Raw genomic sequence first — 24052 nt, forward strand, 5'->3', positions numbered from 1 at the left:
AATGATTACGACTGCTCGGGCTGAATTGATTAAGACAACACTCTTTGACATGATTACGACAACGCCAAATGAATGATTACGACGGCCCCGACTGAATTGATTACGACTTCTCGGACTGAATTGATTAAGACAACACCCTTTGACATGATTACGACAACGCCAAATGAATGATTACGACGGCCCCGACTGAATTGATTACGACTTCTCGGACTGAATTGATTAAGACAACACCCTTTGACATGATTACGACAACGCCAAATGAATGATTACGACGGCCCCGACTGAATTGATTACGACTTCTCGGACTGAATTGATTAAGACAACACCCTTTGACATGATTACGACAACGCCAAATGAATGATTACGACGGCCCCGACTGAATTGATTACGACTTCTCGGACTGAATTGATTAAGACAACACCCTTTGACATGATTACGACAACGCCAAATGAATGATTACGACGGCCCCGACTGAATTGATTACGACTTCTCGGACTGAATTGATTAAGACAACACCCTTTGACATGATTACGACAACGCCAAATGAATTGATTACGACGGCCCCGACTGAATTGATTACGACTTCTCAGACTGAATTGATTATGACAACACCCTTTGACATGATTACGACAACGCCAAATGAATTGATTAAGACGGCCCCGACTGAATTGATTACGACTTCTCGGACTGAATTAAGACAACACCCTTTGACATGATTACGACAACACCAAATGAATTGATTACGACGGCCCCGACTGAATTGATTACGACTGCTCAGACTGAACCGATTATGACAACACCCTTTGACATGATTACGACAACGCCAAATGAATTGATTAAGACGGCCCCGACTGAATTGATTACAACGGCACTCTTTGACATGATTACGACAACGCCAAATGAATTGATTACAACGGCCCCGACTGAATTGATTACGACAACGTCAAATGAATTGATTACGACGGCCCCGACTGAATTGATTACAACGGCGCATACTGAATTGCTTACGACGGCGCATACTGAATTGCTTACGACGGCGCATACTGAATTGCTTACGACGGCGCATACTGAATTCCTTACGACGGCGCATACTGAATTGATTACGACGACGCTGATTAAATTGATTACAACGGCGCATACTGAATTGCTTTCGACGGCGCATACTGAATTGCTTTCGACGACGCATACTGAATTGATTACGACAGCGCATACTGAATTGATTACGACGGCGCTAACTGAATCTCTTACGCCATCGCATACTGAATTGCTTTCGATGACGCATACTGAATTGGTTACGACAGCGCTAACTGGATTGATTACGACAGCGCTAAATGAATTGATTACAAAGCGCTAAATAAATTGAATACAACAGCGGTAACTGAATTGATTACGACGGCGCTAACTGAATCGCTTACGACAACGCATACTGAATTGCTTTCGACGACGCATACTGAATTGCTTTCGACGACGCATACTGAATTGATTACGACAGCGCATACTGAATTGATTACGACGGCGCTAACTGAATTGATTTCGACGGCGCATACTGAATTGATTACGACTACGCTGATTAAATTGATTACAACGGCGCATACTGAATTGCTTTCGACGGCGCATACTGAATTGATTTCGACGGCGCATACTGAATTGATTACGACAGCGCTAACTGAATTGATTACAACGGCGCATACTGAATTGATTACGACGACGCTAACTGAATTGATTACGACGGCGCTAACTGAATCGCTTACGACAACGCATACTGAATTGCTTTCGTCAAAGCATACTGAATTCATTTCGACGACGCATACTGAATTGATTACGACGACGCTAACTGAATTGATTACGACGGTGCTAACTGAATTGATTTCGACAACGCATACTGAATTGATTACGACAACGCATACTGAATTGATTACGACAGCGCATATTGAATTGATTACGACGGCGCATACTGAATTGCTTTCGACGACGCATACTGAATTGATTACGACAGCGCATACTGAATTGATTACGACGGCGCTAACTGAATCTCTTACGCCATCGCATACTGAATTGCTTTCGATGACGCATACTGAATTGGTTACGACAGCGCTAACTGGATTGATTACGACAGCGCTAAATGAATTGATTACAAAGCGCTAAATAAATTGAATACAACAGCGGTAACTGAATTGATTACGACGGCGCTAACTGAATCGCTTACGACAACGCATACTGAATTGCTTTCGACGACGCATACTGAATTGCTTTCGACGACGCATACTGAATTGATTACGACAGCGCTAACTGAATTGATTACGACAGCGCTAAATGAATTGATTACGACAGCGCTAAATGAATTGATTACGATAGCGCTAACTGAATTGATTACGGCAGCGCTAACTGAATTGATTACCACAGCGCTAACTGAATTGATTACGACGACGCATATTGAATTGATTACAACGGCGCATATTGAATTGCTTACGACGGCGCATACTGAATTGCTTTCGACGACGCATACTGAATTGATTACGACAGCGCTTACTGAATTGATTACGACAGCGCTAAATGAATTGATTACGACAGCTGTAACTGAATTGATTACGACAGGGCTAAATGAATTGATTACGGCAGCGATAACTGAATTGATTACAGCAGCGCTTACTGAATTGATTTCGACGACGCATACTGAATTGATTACGACAGCGCTAACTGAATTGATTACGGCAGCGCTAACTGAATTGATTACGACGTCGCTGACTGAATCTATTACGACTGTGCCGAATGGATTGATTGCGACTGCGCCGACTGAACTAGTTACTACGGTGCCGAGTGAATTGATTACGACAGCTTCAACTGAATTGATTGCGACAGCGCCGACTGAATTGATGACGACGGAGCCGAATGAATTGATTGCGACAGCGTCGAGTGAATTGATTACGACGGCCCCGACTGAATTGATTGTAATAGCGTCGACTGAATGATTACGATTACGCCGACTGAATTGATTGCGACGGCCCGACTGAATTGATTACGACAGCCTCAACTGAAGTGATTGCGACAGCCTCAACTGAATTGATTGCGACAGCGCCGACTGAGTTGATTACGACGGCGAAGGCCCGGCTGAATTGATTACGACTGCCTCAACTGAATTGATTGCGACAACGCCGACAGAATTGATTACGACAGCCTCATCTGAATTGATTGCGACAGCGCCGACTGAATTGATTACGACAGCCTCAACTGAATTGATTGCGACAGCGCCGACTGAATTGATGACGACGGAGCCGAATGAATTGATTGCGACAGCGTCGAGTGAATTGATTACGACGGCCCCGACTGAATTGATTGTAATAGCGTCGACTGAATGTTTACGATTACCCCGACTGAATTGATTACGACAGCCTCAACTGAATTGATTGCGACAGTGCCGACTGAATTGATTACGACGGCGCCGAATGAATTGATTGCGACATCGTGGACTGAATTGATTACGTCGGCCCCGACTGAATTGATTGTAATAGCGCCGACTGAATTGGTTAAGATGACGCCGACTGAATTGATTACGACGACCCCGACTGAATTGCAAACTTGTTGGTCATGACTGCGGAGGCGATTTATTTATTTGTTTATTTATTTATTTATTTATTTATTTATTTATTTATTTATTTATTTATTTATTCATTCATTTGTCCATTGATTGATCGATCGATCGAACGAACGATTGTGTCTTACAAAAAAGGTGATCGTTATTTTGAGGACGATGATTTTTATGGAAATAATGGAAGCAAGAAAGAGAAAATGTAGTTTCATTTTTAGAATCTCCTTAAATAATTCTATTTACCCTACAATTTCGTATGAATTGCTTACGTATATGGTTTGAATTTTGCCGAAGTGTAGGGGATTATTCGAATAATATTTTATCTGTATGATTAGTCGAATAAATATAATACATTTATTTAAGTTTGATTCTTTCGTGAATAACGAAATATTCGTCGATTGCAAATGATAACATTATTCATTACCCGTTATTCACTTTATTCAATCGTTGTCAAAGGCGAATAAATGTTAGTTTCTTATGTTAATTTCATGCAGGTACTTTGCGCTGGTAACTGTTTGCTAACAATTGTGGTAAAATATTCGAACCAAGAAAGAATTTTCAATTGCTCTTAAAGTTTATCAATGAATGAATAAAATATTTAATATTTTCGTCAAAGCGTTCTTTGATACTAAATGTCGAAGGCTTGCATATTTTTGATACAGTCGCAGATTTATTCCTAGCTTTCTTCACCTCCGTGCATTCACTTTCATTCCCTCCTCCACCCCACCTTCGAGCGCAGTGCTGTACCGATCTGACACCAAGCAGCCTTTGAACCATCACCGTTTTTTTCTGAGTACCTGTCAGGTAAGAACTGTGCATGCGTCAAATTCCGCGTCCGTGGTTCAAGTGTTCGGGTGCTGGCCTTCCATCCAAGCGACCCGAGTTCGATCCCCTGCCAGGTCTTGATGAATTTATGGTGGACAAAGACGTTGTAGAGGGATTTCCTCGGAGTACTCCCGTTTCCCTCCATCATTCCACTAACAATATTCACCTCTTCCTCATTTCATCTGTCATCTGCAATAGTAAAAATAGGCTCCTGTGAAGTCTGGGGGGTAATACGAGTTTCCGATATAGAAGAGCTTGTTGCTCCGGGCCCCTGGGGTTTATCATGCTATTGATCCGGAAAATAAGACCTGGCTCTATTAGGGGCTAAGGCAACAATGACAAATCACACAAAATCATATGTATTGCATGAGTTTATGTTTGAAATGAAAGTTGTTCTCAAGTTCAATTTGAAGATAACAAATTAACAGTGATTCAAGGTTCGTAAATCATACAATCTGTGATTAAAGCTTTCATATTAGATCAGATCTTGTTCCGTAATCCTCAATTCCAAGTGGCCATTATAATATATGTAAATTTATAGATAATCGCTGAAACTTTCATTTCATTCCTAGAATTCATTTTATTCGTAAAGGAAGGATGGAGTGGAGAAAAACTCTCTCCGGCACCGGGACTCTAACCCGGGTTTTCAGCTCTACGTGCTGACGCTTGATCCACTAAGCCACACCGGATTCCAGTTCCGATGCCGGATTAAATCCTCTCAGTTTAAGTTCCACCTCTTAGTTACCCTTTAGTGGCTAACCCTTATGCACTGTGTCACAGATGTGTGACAGTGGCACAATTCCAACATACTATGTGCAAATGTGCACTCATTATGAGTTACTAAGTGGTCGGGATCCGACGGAATGAGCGCCGTCTTAAATCACTAAGTAATTATTTAGTCATATCATATTATTGTGATGTACTGAAGTACGTATGATATTTCCGTGCAGGAATTCTGCATTACCATATGATGAAGGATGGGTGGTTCGTGATTATTCTATTAATAATAATTTTGATACCTTTACGCGCCAGCAACGAATAAATCTCAAGAATTAAAGTACTATTTGTTATGAGTGATTAACGAATAATCTTCTTTATTCTTAATCATTCGTTAATGGAATAAATTTTGCCCAATACTGGTTCGCCGCACTGAAGCTATTAGAAGCGCGCAATGAAGATCAGTGCGAACAGAAGGATCTGGATACAGTACTTTGAATGATTGGTGAGCATGGCAAGTTTGGCGGAAGGAAGATCTATGTATTTACAATGATTTTTCTTGTTGCAGGTGCGACTGCTACTTCAGTGGACCGAATTTGGATTTTTATCTGCGTCATCTCTCGGCAACTGCCTAGAAGGGAAATCACCGTATGTGAGTACCTTATTTGAGTACATTTTGGATGTGGTTTAAAAATTTTATTATGCTATGATTGTCAAATACAAACATTTTTTGTCGTGTTCTACGTTAGAGCATTCTTACATCTTGAAGGACCGCTACGTTGCATTTTGTGACTAAGAACGTCTGTATACTTTTTATGTTCCATAATTAATTTTGTGTTAATATTTTAACTGAATAGAAGCTCTCCTTTAATACTACTAATCTAAATGTTGTATAAGCTCGATTTCATATTTAAACATTAAAGTTTGACACAACATATACGGAAATAATTACAAAACACATTATCAAATATCATACAATACAGAGTGTCCGGGAAAGACCTGACGAAAAAGAAATAACTATATCTCTGAAACTATTGCATTTATTGTCGTGATATTTTCACAGTTACAAAGAGAAACACAATAAGTTTTAATGTACCTCTTTATGAGCACCATTTGTGGCCCGGGCTATGTCCAGGTGTTACTCAATCTCCTGCCACACACGCGGAAGCATCTCCGGTGTGAATAGTCCTAGTGCTTCGTAGATTCGGGCACGTAACTCCGCAATGTCAGTCACAGGAGTGCGATACACTTAGTCTTTCACAAAACCCCACAAAAAGAAGTCCAGTGGGGTCATGTCCGGCGACCGTGGTGGCCATGGTGTAGGTCCGTCTCTCCCAATCCAACAGCCAAGGAATGTGTCATTCGAGGAAAGCGCACACATGGTTAGCATAGTTTGGGGGGGGGGGCGCTCCGTCCTGTTGAAACACGGTTTCTGGTGGTAGTTGTGGGACAGAGTAATTTCGCAGCATATCCAGGTATGTGGTACCTGTCACTGTGAGCTCTTGTCCGTTTGGAAACGACGTTGTACACGCTTGACTGACTTAAATTCAGCCAGCTATAAAACGCATTCTGCTTTCTCTAATGTGGTAAACATTGTTCGGCTGTTCACTTGGTACACGCACAACTTGCATTCCCAGCTCTCAGAGCAAGACTGGCTATATAAGCTGCGCAGAACGAGCTTTTTCGCGTTTTCGCCTCGAGCAATTGTGTGCTCAAGCACGTAACATGCTGCTAGGTAACAAAACTTCTTGAGTTTTTCTTTCTAACTGTGAAAAAATTGAGGTAATAACTGTAATAGTTTCAGACATATAATTAATTCTTTTTCGTCAGGTCTTTCCCGGACATCCTGTATAACGAATTCAGCGAATTAGCATGTCTAGAAGTTTTAGTTTTCTGATTGGGGGAAGTGAATCATACGGAAATTTGAGATTAGATATTTAATTAACATACTTTCTTGTTTTTTGAGTAAAATCTAGTTTAATATTACTATGTGAATCGAAATTATAACCATTAAATGTGAATGTTTATCCAGATTAATTTCCTAATTTAATTCTGATTTCGAAACTTCACGTTCGAAAACTTTTATAGAATATTTTCAAGTTCAGAAATATTCGCAAATAATCTTCTTGAAATGACGTCTTAATAGGAATTGCGCTCTTTCTGTCATACTGACTTCATGACTTTCTCTGTACCGCTACTCCATCATATATACTTGATGACGGCTGTGCCTTTCATATCTATTCAACAAATTACGTAATGCGATTTCATTATGCATAATGTTAGATTAATTAAACGTTTCAGAACATACAGCGTCTGTTTTATTCAACTAAATGCCTTGCAAAATGTGTAGCTGTTACAGTAGATTCCGAGAAAATGGTTTTGTGTTAATCGAGATACTTTCAGATGAACAACTTATTCCCAGAAAAATATTGTAGCATTGGATATATGCTGTCAGATCAATTTCGTCGTATATATTCAACAGTATGGAAACCCGTCAAAGGTGTCTCGGAGAAGAGCCGTAAATAAACAGAACACATGACAAAAATATTCTCTTTCTGCATCAAATGTTTCAGGACACATATTTCCACTAAAATCCTGAAATAGTTACATCTCTGTAGGTTTTGAATGAAGCTTAAGGAAAAGACGTTTACTGAAGTAAATTGATCATACTTCGAAGGAGTTCATTTTCTTTTTGTTGCACGTAAGAAATGGGAAGTAATGGGGATGAAAACTTCAGAGAAATGTATACAGAGTGATTCAGAAGTTTGTATCAAACGGATTTAGCGGACTGTGTACAATAAATTTATATTCGTACAAATGTGATTCAGTCCTGCGAAGGCATTCTGAGTTAATACAAGCAACTGAAAGTATTAAAATGTGGTCATATAATCATCATATATTATTAAAATTGGAAGAAGTAATGGTATTTTTCTCATAATGCAAGGATTAATAAAATTTGAACAGTCCACTGCAAGAATGATGGATGTCACGTTCTCGTCGAAAATTAACCAAGACTGTCAATGTATAGCTTAAGACAGACAGCGTATTCCGAATCTCACCGGTCCGGTGGCATCAATGACGTCACGTTGCAGCGAAATACGGAACAAAACTGCTGGAAGGATCGATGGCTGTCATGGCGACTTTACAAGTTGTTGTGTGTGCTACGCTAGCAAAATTTTGCGAAATTTTCGTACTGTCATCTCGTTGAAAGAAAAGAGAGCATAAACAATTTATTTCTTGAACCGGTAGTAATAACTGGTCCGTTGACATATTCGCTCATAAGCCATTAACATGTTGTTTTTCCGTTGTGCTGATTACAAACAATACAGCAGAACTAAAGCAGAACACACCGCCATGACACAACAGTGCAAGATGTTATTCGTCTGCTAATTCCCGCCCTATACAAGAACCAATCAGATTCACTGATGGAGGCTGATGGAGACTGCCACCACCTCTGCAAGTTGATGGCACCGGTGAGACACCGGTGGAGCATCAATGATGTCATCGGTGGAATTCGGAACACCGTGATGCCATCGGATTGCTCACCGGTGAGATTCGGAATACGCTCATATACTGCGTATTCATTTCAAAGTGTGTCATGGCTCGCTGTATGCCGTCATATGGCTAGCCGATAAGCCTAGAGAATTCATTCTTCCTACACTTCCGCAAAGGCGTATTACCTATGTACCAGAGAAGTTGCCTGTCTAGTACGGCGTTCATTCTGAAGAGTACGTACCGATACGTACGGTAACGCCAGTAGTGGCAGGAATGTAAACTGTTTGGAGATACGTACTGAGGTGAGTTTTTTTCTTACTGTCGGGAAATGGGGAGAGGGTTAAGAGGATTACTTACGTATTTGTTGACATTAACTTCGACTGCCAACATGGACACGGAGCATTTGATTTGTGTTGTGGAATGTTGCCGTACGCAACCGATGATAACAAATACCCTGCGTACGACTTGCGCGCGCAAAACACAGTTCGAAAGAGGTTATGGTAGCACACAGACTGTACAGACCGCCATCTGTTGCTGTGACGTTCAAGTTATACTGTACACGTTCTCAAGTTCGCTTCAAATCGCTGACTCACAACAGTCACGTCATGACACACTTTGAAATGAACACCCAGTAGAATGTACATAGAGAGTTACATGGCATTAACACTGATAGTCATTGTCCAATAATGATCGGAAAATCACAGTTAAGCTTTGAGCGCTAAGCATTTCAAACGTTCAATTGCTTCTCCTGAAAAAAGGTATTCCAAATGACATCCATCATTCTTGCAGTGGAATCTTCATTGACTATGGGGGACATAATTTGTGAAATCGTTATTGAACTTATCAAACTATTGCCAAAGATATCGATGAGTTTTCTCCTGAACATTATTCTGATCAGCAAATCATGTATGGAATGTACTGCTTGAGTAGTGCCTTCATCCATAAAGTACCTCGGGGTACAGAGGTACGGAAAGTAATTCTTACCTGTGTGAATTTTATTGACATGCAACATCAGCGGATCTTTCCAACTTGGGGGGGATCATTGAAAACTTTTGATTTATTGGAAGCCGTTTTATTCTCGGATGGTGGTTGCACGGATCGCTGAAGGAGCTGCAACCATCGAGGAGACACCTGACGCGTTTCATTGAACACAAACTCTGCTGTATCGTTTTCCTCTTTAAGTGTTTCACTTCGAATACTTATTGTAAAATAATATTGTGATTAGGTTTTCGTTCATGATTACTAGGAATGGAAGTGCAGACACCGAACCTATGAAGTTAATTACTTCGCGTATTATACAAGTCGTGTTGTTTACATCAACTCAGGGTAGTACAGGGAATTCTACACAGCATTTCTGTGCTTGAATCAAAACATTGCTCGGTATAACCAGGTGACTAAAACAAGTAGGCTATAACATACATTTACGAAAGCGATTTACTTCATTCTCTTCGTTTTAGAAAATGGTGATACATTCTAAATAATAATGGTGTACTTTAAATGTCACTAATTTTATTGCAATATACAACAATGTACCTTCGTTAATTGTCAAATATGAACCTGTTTCGATTGTCAGTCAAACAAGAAAATATTCCTTCGACGTCACACGACGTTAATAGTGAGAATTTGAAATAGTTTTTATTTATTATAATCGTGTGTCTATTATTTTGTTCATATTTCAGTTCACAGAATTTCGAATAAGTATCATTTTTTTCAACAACACTCTTCAGTTTTAGATTAACAATTTTATTGTTACCAACAACTGATCGTATAGAATTTAAAGTTATTTCTTAACTCAAGGGTAAATATTGTGTACTCATGGTTGGTGGAGTCGGCAATTTTCTAAACGTATAGTTTTCAATGAAGTGTTTAGAATGTGTAATCTCAAGTTTATGGAACGGAATATCAGCGTCAGATACAAGTCTTAATAAAAAGGTGGACTGATCAGAAATCAAATCACTAAACAATTCGTCCACACCTGTGGAGTAACGGTCAGCGCGTCTGGCCGCGAAACCAGGTGGCCCGGGTTCGATTCCCGGTCGGGGCAAGTTACCTGGTTGAGGTTTTTTCCGGGGTTTTCCCCCAACCCAATACGAGCAAATGCTGGGTAACTTTCGGTGTTGGATCCCGGACTCATTTCACCGGTATTATCACCTTCATTTCATTCAGACGCTATATAACCTAGATGTTGATACAGCGTCGTAAAATAACCCAATAAAATAAAATAAAAATAAAAAACTAAACAATTCCAGACTTTCGATGTGTTTTTTACAGGCACAATGTTTTTGTATATTATGACGCTTATTAACTTTTATATCCAACTTACACACTTTACACCGTAATTTGTTTTCGTCCTTGACAGAAAAATAGACATCTCCAAAGTGTTTTACAAGCACAGGCAAAGTTGCAGATTTTATTGGCTGCATTTTAATAACTTAATTGTATCTCCTGTGTTCCTTAAACCTGTAGCCGGATCTAGGCAATGTTTTGATGTCTCAACTTCGTCCCAACCTTATAATAGAGGTTAATATAGTAGCTAGCTGCAAATAGAAGCGCGGCGAGGGAGGGAAGCTTTCCAGTTCACTTCCTTCTTCCTCTAATGCGCAAGTACGTTTAACGAGATAACGAATTGCCTGTATCCATTAATACTGGTGCTTTTGAGGTGTATATACAACCCAGCAATGCGATATTGTAGTTACATTTTTCTTACAACCTAAACTAGGTGAATTTCTAATTCACAGCATTTGACTAGGAATATCGCTAAGTATTCAGGCAACTCCAATCATCACTAGACAGCACAGTCCGTGCGTCCCAATGCAATAAACAAGAGTAAACAGGCAAATACGACAATGAAGATGTGCTGTTATTGAAAATACCAATTTCACAGTATTTGTTTCTTCAAAGTTATTAATTTTAGGACCCATGTTTATTAGATTTTTCTTGTTTTAAATGATTCTACCTTCTCCAAAAATATTATAACTTTCCACCACCTTTGTATAGGACCCATGTAAAATTTAACAAGCCACTATTACTTTGTTACGTTAAAGAAGTCTCGAGTAGAATACATGCGTGCTTAACGCAAGCCAGGAAGATAAGATAACAGTGAAAATTAAAGTGGTGAACAGGTACAACTAAAACGTGCCAAAAAAAGAACGGCGTGTGACTGTATCGGGGACACGGCCGTGGGCTTTACGTGAATATGTCTGGCTTAAATCGACAGAGCTAGAATAGATATTTCGTTTGGCACCAAAATCAGGGCGCTAGCACATAGCAGTGGCGATATATACTGTCCGGAAATGTTCGCCCCGTCAGAAATAGCCGCCAGGCACTGGGGGCCCCAATCCACGTCTCACGCATATGCGGCGTTAACTCAAGGTCGTGCTCGCATCGTAGTCGTATACCCGAATTTATTTCAACAGTGTTATTAGTCAACAAGACGTTATAGTGTTGGAATGGATCGCCCTGGAAAGGTTACATCGCCGTTTCCGTCCTAGTACCCCATATGTCGGTCTGATTTTGAATAGATAGTCACGTCAAAAGAATGGAAATGAATTTGTGAGAGAGTGTAGGCAAATAAAAGAGGAACAACAAAAATGTGTACAGGATGTAGTAACTTTAAATAATAATGAATCTACATAAACTATGAATGTGGTCATTATTAAAGGCAAAGTTATGAAGAAACTTTTACTTATTTTAATAACTATTTTAGTAACACTACTTCCGGTTACATTTTGTATTGTGTCTGTCGCACACGAACAAGACCTAAAATCTGTAAAGTTAATTATTATTACATATTACTTACTTAGTTACTTACTTACGGGCTTTTAAGGAACCCGGAGGTTCATTGCCGCCCTCACATAAGCCCGCCATTGCTCCCTATCCTGAGCAAGATTAATCCAGTCTCTACCATCATATCCCACCTTCCTCAAATCCATTTTAATATTATCTTCCCATCTACGTCTCGGCCGCCCCAAAGGTATTTTTCCCTCCGGCCTCCCAACTAACACTCTATATGCATTTCTGGATTCGCCCACACGTGCTACATGAATGTTATAACCTTTTTCCTTTGCTGTGGTCGTGCCGGAGAATCAGTCCCATTCCGAGGCTTACTGTTAGGTTTCGTAACAAGCTGTTTTTTACGGTGATGGGTTGTTAGCCCTTCGCCCAACCCCCAAATGTTGTTAAATGTTATGTTTTATTTAACGACGCTCGCAACTGCAGAGGTTATATCTGCGTCGCCGGATGTGCCGGAATTTTGTCCCGCAGGAGTTCTTTTACATGCCAGTAAATCTACTGACATGAGCCTGTCGTATTTAAGCACACTTAAATGCCATCGACCTGGCCCGGGATCGAACCCGCAACCTTGGGCATAGAAGGCCAGCGCTATACCAACTTGCCAACCAGGTCAACCCAACCCCCAAGCTGGAGGACCACCCCTTATCGGCTGTCCACGACTGCTTATTCAATATATTCGCAGCTACCCTCCATATCTGGGGGCCGTCTCCTCTCTCCGCAACCTGAGAACGATTATTTATTTATTTATTTATTTATTTATTTATTTATTTATTTATTTATTTATTTATTTATTTATTTATTTATTTATTTATTTATTCTGGTGTAGTTAAGGCCATCAGGCCTTCTCTTCCACAACACCAGGAATACAAATACAATAATAGAAATAAACAGAAAAAAATACACTATAATATACAAAGTAAAGCTACACAAGAAATAAAGAGAGAGAAAAAAAACACTATAAACAAAGTAAAGCCACACAAAAATATACAGGTTGCAGTCACACAAACTTTAAATGAGTGATCAAGTATCATAATTAATTCCATCCTAACTAATTAACTAACATAAACAAGAAACTTGCAATTTTAATCTAGGTTAAAAAAGAAAATTATCAAGAATAAAGACGTTTGCAGATATCCAAGGTTTCTATAAATTCACTATCACTTGGCAACAAATTCAGTGCACTAGCACATAGGAGTCGTGAGATATGTATTTCATGAGATTGCTTCATGTCACTGACGTATGTTCCCTATTTAATTCAGAACATGAACATTTTCAGCGCTGATTTATTTCGTAACTGACTGTACGTGGGAGAGACGGTGATTATGGTGTAACTCATTACTGCACGTGTTCAAACATACTGTTAACGAACGCAATTTGATTAAATTAGGATATAAAGTAGAATATATGATACCGTATAAAAGTTGAAACAAACAGTTCAGTACAAGAACAGCTTGTTTGAAGTAATTATTCGATGTGCTGAATTTGACTTGTGCAATGCTATTCAAATACTCGCGCGAGCATATATTTGTAGAACAATATTAGTGTGTGCTGAACTGTCTGACGTTGAAGGAAGTAGGTGTTAGACCTCATTTCCATTAAAGAGATAAATTCCCTAAAAGGGTGTGGTGAATGCACTTGTGCTCACTAATCAAAATTCCCGAAACCCTATAACAGCTCAATTCCAACTAAACTGTTGGTGTCTCTCCTACGCACTGGATTAATATGTTGCATAATTACGAAAGAAAACGACTTGAAAGTGTTAAGGCTGGTTCACAATAAACCGGGAACGGAAACGGCAACGAGAACGAGAACGGAAATAATGATAAAATAAATGTATTTAAATGTGAACGTTCACAATAGTTAATTGTGAATTCTCACATTTAAATACATTTATTTTAACAATATTTCCATTCTCGTTCTCGTTGCCGTTTCCGTTCCCGGTTTATTGTGAACCAGCCATTAGACCTGTAGGAAACAAGCAATCGGAACACGAAGAGCAATTTAAGACCCTAGTACTTCGAAAACATTTCAAGACAGTGTATTATTTTTATTTATTTATTTATTTTTAATGTACCGAAGTACATATGATATTTCCATGCAGATATCTGCGTCATCATACGATGAAAGAGTAATGGAACGGAGAAAAATTCTCTCCGGCGCCGGGATTTGAACCCGGGTTTTCAGCTCTACGTGCTGATGCTTTATCCACTAAGGCACACCGGATACCCACCCCGGCGCCGGACAGAATAGTCTCAGCACATGTGTGGACTTCAGTCCTACGTTCATAGACATCTATGACGTAGTGCAGAGGGCGGCCACTAGAGGGAACCCAAGAGTTGGAACTTAAACTGAGAAGATTCTGTCCGGCGCCGGGGTGGGTATCCAGTGTGGCTTAGTGGACAAAGCATCAGCACGTAGAGCTGAAAACCCGGGTTCAAATCCCGGCGCCGAAGAGAATTTTTCTCCGTTCCATTACTCTTTCATCGTATTTCAAGACAGATAACAGAGAAATAATAATAATAACAATAATAATAATAATAATAATAATAATAATTTATTTATTTATTTAATCTGGCAGAGCTAAGGCCAGTAGGCCTTCTCTTCCGCCCAGCCAGACTCTAATTCTAATTGAATACAATTGTTTACATAGTATTACATTTTTTTCTTAATTTCGACCGGCCAGAGGCCGTCTTCCAAAGTTATCTGTTTTTGTTTTCTGTTTGTTTACCTTTGTTTCCTTTGTTTTTTACTTATACTAATACAATGACAACACCCATGCCCGAGGCGGGACTCGAACCCACAACCCTTCGGACCAAGCGATAGGGACATGCCATGCCCCTACCGCTTGAGCCATCCGGGCCGGCACATTAATATCTAGACCATAAAACAACATGAAAGTAAATAATGAAAGTTGGATAAATAATGTTAGTGTGACAATAATAAACATTGGTAAGAAATAATAATAATAATAATAATAATAATAATAATAATAATGAGAATTTTAATATTTATTCTGTGATAAATATAAAAATTAAACATTGAGAAACCTGAAACAGCTATTATTGTTAACAAGAATTGTTAGAAAAATATTTCGTTAGCCTATTCTTAAATTGGTTTGATGTCTGACAGTCCCTGACATTACTTGGTAGGGAATTCCAAAGCCGAGGAACAGCCACAGTGAAAGAAGATGAATATGTGGATGTTCGGTGGGAGGGAATGGATAATATTGAGGAGTGTTGTGATCGTGTGTCTAGGTTATGATGGGTGGATAAATTTTGAAAACGAGACGCAAGATATACACGAGTGGAGAAATGCAATATGTGAAAGAGAAGGGAAAGACAGTGGATTTTCCTACGATCTTCTAGACGGAGCCAGGACAACATTTCGAGGGATGGTGTTACGTGATCAGCCCGGCGAATATTGCAGACGAAACGGACGCACATGTTATGAACACATTGTAGTCTCTGCACCGAAGTAACGCTTAGGTCAGTAAGCAGAATATCACATAGTAATCGAAGTGGGGCATCACGAGTGTTTGCACTAACATTTTTTTCATGGTATACCAAACATTTCAAGATATTAAGCTGATTTCCTCGTATTTTCCGACATTTTTCTTCTTATATCTTATTTTCTTGTATGATGTTACTGTAATATCTGGCGTAACTCCAGGTTTTTTAATGGTGACATAACATCGTGGAACATTCCACGTATAGAACCATTGAGTTTGTGTCCTTGAGAAAATGCTATGGAGACGTAATTTACAGTTTCTTCTTCACTGACGATGGTAGCGAATGTGAGTTACGGAACATTATGGAAATGTGATAGGGGAAATTGGAGTAGGGGAGAGTCGGGTAGTATCGGACATCGGGTAATATCGGACAGTGAGTTTCTTTCATCTACCACACGATGATAGTACCTGATTGGCATGGTTACGTTTCTGTGATGTCGCATAGAGAAACGTAACCACGTCATTCAGGTACTACCATATGGTGGTAGATGAAAGAAACGCACTGTCCGATATTACCCGATATCCGATGCTACCCGACTCTCCCCTATACAGGGTGATTCAGGAAAATTTATAGTCACTTTCGGGGCTTATTTCCGAAGACATTGAACAAAAAATTTCATATAAACATGTGTCCTAATCTCAATATTTTCAGACTTATACTAATTTGAATTTGTTTGTTAAATACCATTATTCTTTCATTTTAAGGATAAAAAATATTATAGGAAAAGAATTAACTATTCAGGAGTATCATTTCTTTAATTAGCTAGTATTCTGAACCCAAAAATTGTGTTGTGAATTCCATAGTTGTTTAGTACAGAAATTTTTAATACAAAATTACATTTTTCTTACGCATTTATCACACAACTGTTACAATTTACGCCACTCATGTAAATGCTTCAAGACTGCACATTTGGATACATAATTAAATTGTAAAGAATCAATTTCCTAAAGTCGTATGAGTTCTAACAATTTTTGTGATAAGTGCTTAAGAATAATGTAATTTTTATTTAAAATTGAAAAAAAATCTGTAAAAAAGTAATTAACACATTTTTAGCTTTAGAATACTGGCCAAATAAATAAATGAAACTTCTGAATAGTTCATTCTTTATTTGTAATATTCTTTTACCGTTAAAACTAAAGAATAATGGTATTTTACAAACAAGTTCAAATTGGTGTAACTCTGAAAATATTGAGAATAGAATACATGTTTATATGGCATTTTTTGCTCAAAATGTCTTCGGAAATAAGCTCGGTAAGTGACGGTAAATCCTCATGAATCATCCTGTGTATGGATAAATTATCGGCAAAAAGTCTTATGATTTTATCGATACATATTTCGGAATGAAACACACTTTCGTTACAAATTTCGGAATTTATGGAAGAAAATTTTAGTACAACTTCAGAAATTTCTTAATGAACATTTAGTATGAATTCTGAAATTTATGAAAGAAGTTCAATTATTGTTCCAAAATTATATAAACGTATTTTCACTGCAAATGTTTGTATTCCGAAGAAGTATTTTATTTGAATTGCATGAAACACCGAAAGAAGTATTTATTATGCAGACATTTCAGAAGAAAATGACTTATATATTTAGAAAGCTTTTAATTTCTAATAACTTGTCAAAAGCTTAATCAAACCCAGAATTTTTAAACAATTTTATTACAGAGCGAGAATACTTAAGTAATTCTAATAGAGTGCCGAGAATTTCTCAAGTGGTGTAATTTTAAATAGGGATCGAGAATTTCTTAAGTAAATTGTAACAGATCCGAGGATTTCCTAAGTATATTTTAATAGAGCCGAGGATTCCTCAAGTATTTTTTCACTAGAGAGAGTATTTCCTAAGTAATATTTTAATAGAGCCGAGGATTTCTTCCGTAATTTTTATTGGAGCCGAGGACTTTTTTAAGTTTTAATTTAGCCTAAATCACGGCCGAAGATATCTTTAATCCTTAATTGGAGAGCCAAAAATTTCCGTACCAATTTATTATAGCGTGTAGGACATCTTAAGTAATTTTCCGTGGCAGATCAGTGGATTTCTTAACTTTATTGCACTGTCATGCACTTCTGGAAGAGGTAGTAATGGAGGTCAACAATTTTGAAAATATTTCTCGTTATGTATTCAAGGATTCGTTAAAAAATGTATCACTTTGAATCTAGGGCTCTGAAATTGCCTCAATAATGCACGGATTTCTTTGAAGAAACACAAAGCGAATGCAATGGATCTTATTCACAACGCTGCACTCTTGATCGAAAAAATTCCCTTGGGTCGTGTGAAAGATGAACACCAGAAATTTCCAGAGTCTGGAAACGTGTATGAATATAGAATGTGGAAGAGAAATGGAAAGAAAAGAAGAGAAAGTACATCGAAGGTAGAGAATAAAGAACAAAGGAAAAAATGACATACAAATTGCCGTATTGAAAACAAATATCCTTCAGCAGGCTGAATTTCATCCTACAAACATGGATCAAACCTGAAAACCCAAATTTGCGTGAAGCAATCTGGAGTACTTCAATTTTGATCCGCTGCACCCGTTAGAAATAAATATAAAATAATTACATAATTAAAATAGGACATTTGATCCAGGGAACTTTCGTGTTTGATAGGAGGATAAATCGTTTAATATGTTACTTAAATTGTATTAAAAAAATTAAAATGCGATCATTTTGATCCAGAGATCACTCATCTGGTCATAAAAATTATTTTAGGAAATACAGGAAACGAATGCCTATCAAGTTTTCTGTGCGTAAGAAGCTATTTTAATCTTATCTGTCCTCGATTCACTCAGAAGTCACTGTAGTAACATTATAGCATTATGTCCATCTAGAGAAACTACACTTTCCAATGGTGAATTAATAATTAATTATACAAATCGGTTAATTTAGCTTCCGATATTACTTCATACAAACACAGAAACATTCTCTGTAAGCTGTGTTTCATAGTTTTCGATTGTTGTTGTCCAAGACCCCTTATAGACGAAGTCATTTGTTTTTTATTTCATTACACCGCCTTAGATGGCGTTGTTATTGTAATTTTGAAACTCATTTATCTCATTAAATATCAGTCCTATCAAAATTCTGCATGGAATAAAACTTATCGGAAATTATTTTTAAAGAAGCTTTTGTTATGTAATATTTTTCAAGAAAATTAATAATAGTGGGGATATTTCCAGTTATTTAATTCAAGCCCCCTTATAAACCCCCCTTTGAAATAAAATATTTTGAATGCTCTATAGCCTAAATTCTAAGTTACAACGAACTTAATTTATATTCCAATTTTCATATAAATCGGTTCAGCCATTATCGCGTGAAAAGGTAACAAACATCCAGACAGACAGACATACAAACAAAAATGTCAAAAAAAACGATTTTCAGTTTAAGGGCGGTTAATTATATATGTTAGGACCAATTATTTTTGGAAAATCGAAAATTACCAGAAAAATTTCGGCTACAGATATATTATTAATAGAGATTTATTTATTTATATATTTATTTATTTAATTAATTAATTTATTTATTTATCTATTTATCTATCTATTTATTTAATTATTACGAACATAGATTACACAAACTCAACCAGTGTTCACGTATACAAAAATATTAACTTTTTAATACAAAAAAAATACAAATCCGTTCATAAATTTGTAAGTTACTATAGGTTTATAAACATAAAAACAGTTATTCAATAAATGTATAATAAGTGAACAATAAATGATGACAGTAAATATAAAGATATAAATGACATAACAAAACATAAACATATAAAGGAACAGAAGTTGAAACATCATAGCCGAAATGTATTTAAATATAAATCTCAATACAAAAGTTCTTTTTGATCCATTAATGACTATAATTGCAAGACAATACATTGTAATACAGGCTATTTAATTTTCATAAATTAATCACAGGTATTTTGAACTGTTTAACACTCGTATAAAATTATCTGTTTGTCCTACGTTATGCAAGCTGTTATACGAAGAACTAACACCACAAATGACAATAGTAATGAGAATTCCTTTTTTTACTTTTGAAATGAAAAATATTTGGCATTGTAAGAAACATTTTTGGACACATTTTTTGTATATGCTTACACCATATATTTTTATGATGTATTAATATACAGGGTGTTTCCGGGGTATGTTACAAACCTTCAGGGATGATAGGCAAGGGCACATGTATCAATTTCAGATAAGGAACCCTGGTCCGGAAATGACTGAGTCGAAAGTTACAAGCAAAAATAGTTGTGTGGAAATGAAATAAGTTTATTCCTCTGTACACCTTATTTATGCGTATTTATCTGTACATCTTACACATACTCTATTCGTCTGACATTGTTTACGTTATCTACTTACAGTATTCCATTCAGTGCGCTGTCTGATGGGTGGGGACACGAAACTACACTATAGAAATGCAGATGGCGTAATGTGTAACGGACATGGTCGGTCCTGATATTCACGTCTGTAGACAGCAGTGTATGTGTACATTGCAGTGTCCAGTCTATCAGTCCTAGTGCAATGGAGGAGTACATGAGAGCGGAATATGCAGACACGATTTTCGAATACGGATGAGCCAATGGGAACAGAAGACAAGCTCACAGATTGTACCCGTACAAGTACCCACGTAGGAGACATCCGGCCCATTCCATCTTTCCACGACTCTTCCGTCCACACCTGTGAAGTAACGGTCAGCGCGTGTGGCCGCGAAATCAGGTGGCCCGGGTTCGAATCCCGGTCGGGGCAAGTTACCTGGTTGAGGTATTTTCCGGAGTTTTCCCTTAACCCAATACGAGCAAATGCTGGGTAACTTTCGGTGCTGGACCCCGGACTCATTTCACCGGCATTATCACCTTTATTTCATTCAGACGCTAAATAACCTAGATGTTGATACAGCGTCGTAAAGTAACCCAACAAAATGAAAAGACTACTGTTCCAAAGGCTAAGGGAAGGAGGGCACGTGGTGCCAAAGTACAATTCCATTTCCACACAACTATTTTTGCTTATCACTTTCGACTCGGTCATTTCCGGACCAGGGTTCCTTATCTCAAATTGATACATGTGCCCTTCCTCATCATTCCTGAAAGTTTGTTACACTAGCCCGGAAACACCCTGTATATAAAAGCAGTAAAGCATTGCAATCGTCTCTATATGGTAATGTACAGGGACATCATTTTATTTTTACTAACATTTTTAATATTAACCTGTCTATACCTTTAGAGAACCGGAAACACCGCTTGCTCCCTCCTCCAAGACTGGAGTTCGATGATACTGGCGTAAAACACAAATCACTCTACTAGGTATAGGATGGAAGAAAAGTAGTTCATCCATTTACGTAAACTAGGAAATATCGCGATTTTGAGTTTGATAATTTTCATTAGGTTTTTCTTTAATCAAAGTACAGTACCGTATTAAGAATAAGTGTTTTTACTCACGAAATGTGTTATCCATGCGAACGTATTCATTATGCAGTGTATACTGTCTACAGCACATTAGCGTACAATATAGAGAAAGAAGTTAAATTGAAAAATAATCATAATATGAATATTTAAACACAATTTTGAAAATGGTGGCCGTTCATTTCGATACAGGCTTCAGTTCTTTTGTGCATATTATCACACTATAGACTATTGCATCTAATTCCAATTGCCAGTTTCGTCCTTCGTACTAGTAACTCATGTTGAAATAATTCTGTACCTACTCTACGTACTGTAAATTCAATCTTCACTTCTGCAGAACCCGAAAATATAAAATTACTCAGACATGCTATCTACTGTCCGTCCAAGTGGTTATGCCGCAGGATTGTAGAAAGGGAGGAAATCACGTGACAGTTAATTACTTAACGAGGCCCTTTCATTTAAGTTAAATTAAGCAGCTGTATAATATTACGTAAACGTCCAATTCCTAAGAGAAATTAATGTTTTCAGAAAAGAGTTAAGACAGCCCAGCTTTTACAGAGGGGCGAGCAGAAGCAGGTGGGGAAAATCGGGGTGCGACGTAGGCAAACGGACAGTACCTGTGCGAAAATATGATTCAATATTGAAAGCTCTTTCGTCATTGGAAAACGCGAACATATTCCTGGAACGTACTATACTCCGTAACTCAGTACTGCTTACTATCTGCGGTCTTGGTTCTGTGTGGAGTTGGAACTTCCTTAGTAGAAGGGGTGGGAGTGAAGTACATTAAAAAATTCAGGTACAATAAAAATTGAAGTAAAAATAAAATGATGTCCCTGTAAAAAAGGTAAAGGTATCCCCGTAACATGCCATGAAGGCACTTGGGGGGCATAGAGGTAGAGCCCCATGCTTTCCATGACCTCGGCACTAGAATGAGGTGGTGTGGTCGGCACCACGCTCTGACCGCCTTTTACCCCCGGGAAAGACCCGGTACTCAATTTTATAGAAGGCTGAGTGAACCTTGGGGCCGTTCTGAAAGTTTGGCAACGAGAAAAAGATGTCCCTGTAGAAGCATTAAGTATTGCAACATAGATATATTTTTCATATTGTGGATAATAATTGAAAATCAATTGAACTTATTCAATCCAATTGATATGTTAATTGCCACTGGATAACAAGTTATTGAAGAGTATTATCTTTTTAAGTTAGTAACGCATAATGGTTTCGTAAAGTTGATCTATTGAAGAATCATCTTAGTTTATGTTTATTCTCTGTTAATGTTTCACCGGTGAATTAAAAATTCTGACAGGTTACGTGCGTAGCATTCGTCGCTGTGTGACGCGCGTCTTTATGTAGCATCGCCACGCACGATCGATATGTCCACTTCTACTTAATGCAAGAGACCACATCCAGACGCGAGTAGCTTCTACCTCGCAGAATGAAAGATGTCTTTCACTTGGGGACACAATGTTCCCCATTTCCTTTGATGTTCTTAGTAATACACTCGCTCTGGGGCTGGTCTGTTTGTGTATTGCCTGTCTAGACTGAATATGTCTGTTCTCTCATTTTTCCTACAAAAACTAGGGACGACTAATGAGTACATTTTGTAGATACATTATTTTATATTTGACGTAATCAGACGGAACGATTTGTTGATAGCGACGATTCGAATTGAGAATCAAACTGTCTGTAACTGTGACGAAAATAACAATTGGCTCTAATTTAAATCATTAAGACCCAAAGTTATTTTCAAAATTTTAGGAGATTTTTCTTATTGAACCACGTATCATACACAATTTAAATAAGACTATACAAACATTTTGAATTTAAAAAAATGAATAAAATTAGTAAGTTATAACATGTACAGTACTATATATAGAACATTGGGATCATACGTAAACATTATGACGTATTTCACTTTCACTCTTGATTCTTCTGTTTTAGAGTCTCCGGTGCGATTTAAAAACTAGAACAGAATCCTCTTATAGTCCACACCTGTGGAGTAATGGTCAGCGCGTCTGGCCGCGAAACCAGGTGGCCCGGGTTCGATTCCCGGTCGGGGCAAGCTACCTGGTTGAGGTTTTTTCTGGGGTTTTCCCTCAACCCAAGATGAGCACATGCTGGGTAACTTTCGGTGCTGGACCCCGGACTCATTTCACCTGCATTATCACCATCTTATTCAGACGCTAAATAACCTAAGCTGTTGATAAAGCGTCGTAAAATAACCTACTAAAATAAATCCTCTTATACCAGTAGTGTCAGAGTTGTAAGCTCCGAAACCGGTTGTGGTGCTAGAGATGTGCAGTCGGAGCGTGAACTTGCTTATGCCTGTGGAAGCACCGGAGCACGCAACGAGTTATAGTGGAGCGCTCCGCTCCGTTTGGATTGTGTCTGACAACGCTGTCTTAGACATTTCAAAAAGATAATCGTCGCTTTTCCTCTTGGACAATAGGCACAGCTTAGTTCAGTTTTGCTAGACAGTTTGTAAGATGGAAAGAATTTATCAACAGTAATTTCACTAGAGGTTTTGATTTATCTAGAGAAAATAAAAACCACAGTGGGATTTAATCGACTACTAGACGATTAGAAGAAAGTATATGAAGATTAGAAATAACGAAGTACTTCAATACAATAAAATATTGACTTACGAAAATACAACTGTCTTCAAATGTATTATTGTACCATCTCTAAATTACAAATATTACGCTAGATGGCAGTAGTGTGTTATGTTTAGCTGCTT

The 24052-nt window shown here is 38.0% G+C and overlaps 1 protein-coding gene across 1 annotated transcript in view; it reads left to right on the forward strand.

Moving 5' to 3' along the window:
- LOC138707517 (uncharacterized) overlaps positions 1 to 24052 on the forward strand; it is a 636564-nt gene that overhangs the window by 156859 nt on the left and 455653 nt on the right. The window contains exon 2 of the mRNA XM_069837043.1: positions 5697 to 5780. Within this exon, the coding sequence (XP_069693144.1) occupies positions 5697 to 5780 (84 nt within the window). The remainder of the gene's footprint in view (positions 1 to 5696; positions 5781 to 24052) is intronic.

Source organism: Periplaneta americana, chromosome 10, assembly GCF_040183065.1.
Source record: "Periplaneta americana isolate PAMFEO1 chromosome 10, P.americana_PAMFEO1_priV1, whole genome shotgun sequence".
Lineage (NCBI taxonomy): Eukaryota > Metazoa > Arthropoda > Insecta > Blattodea > Blattidae > Periplaneta > Periplaneta americana.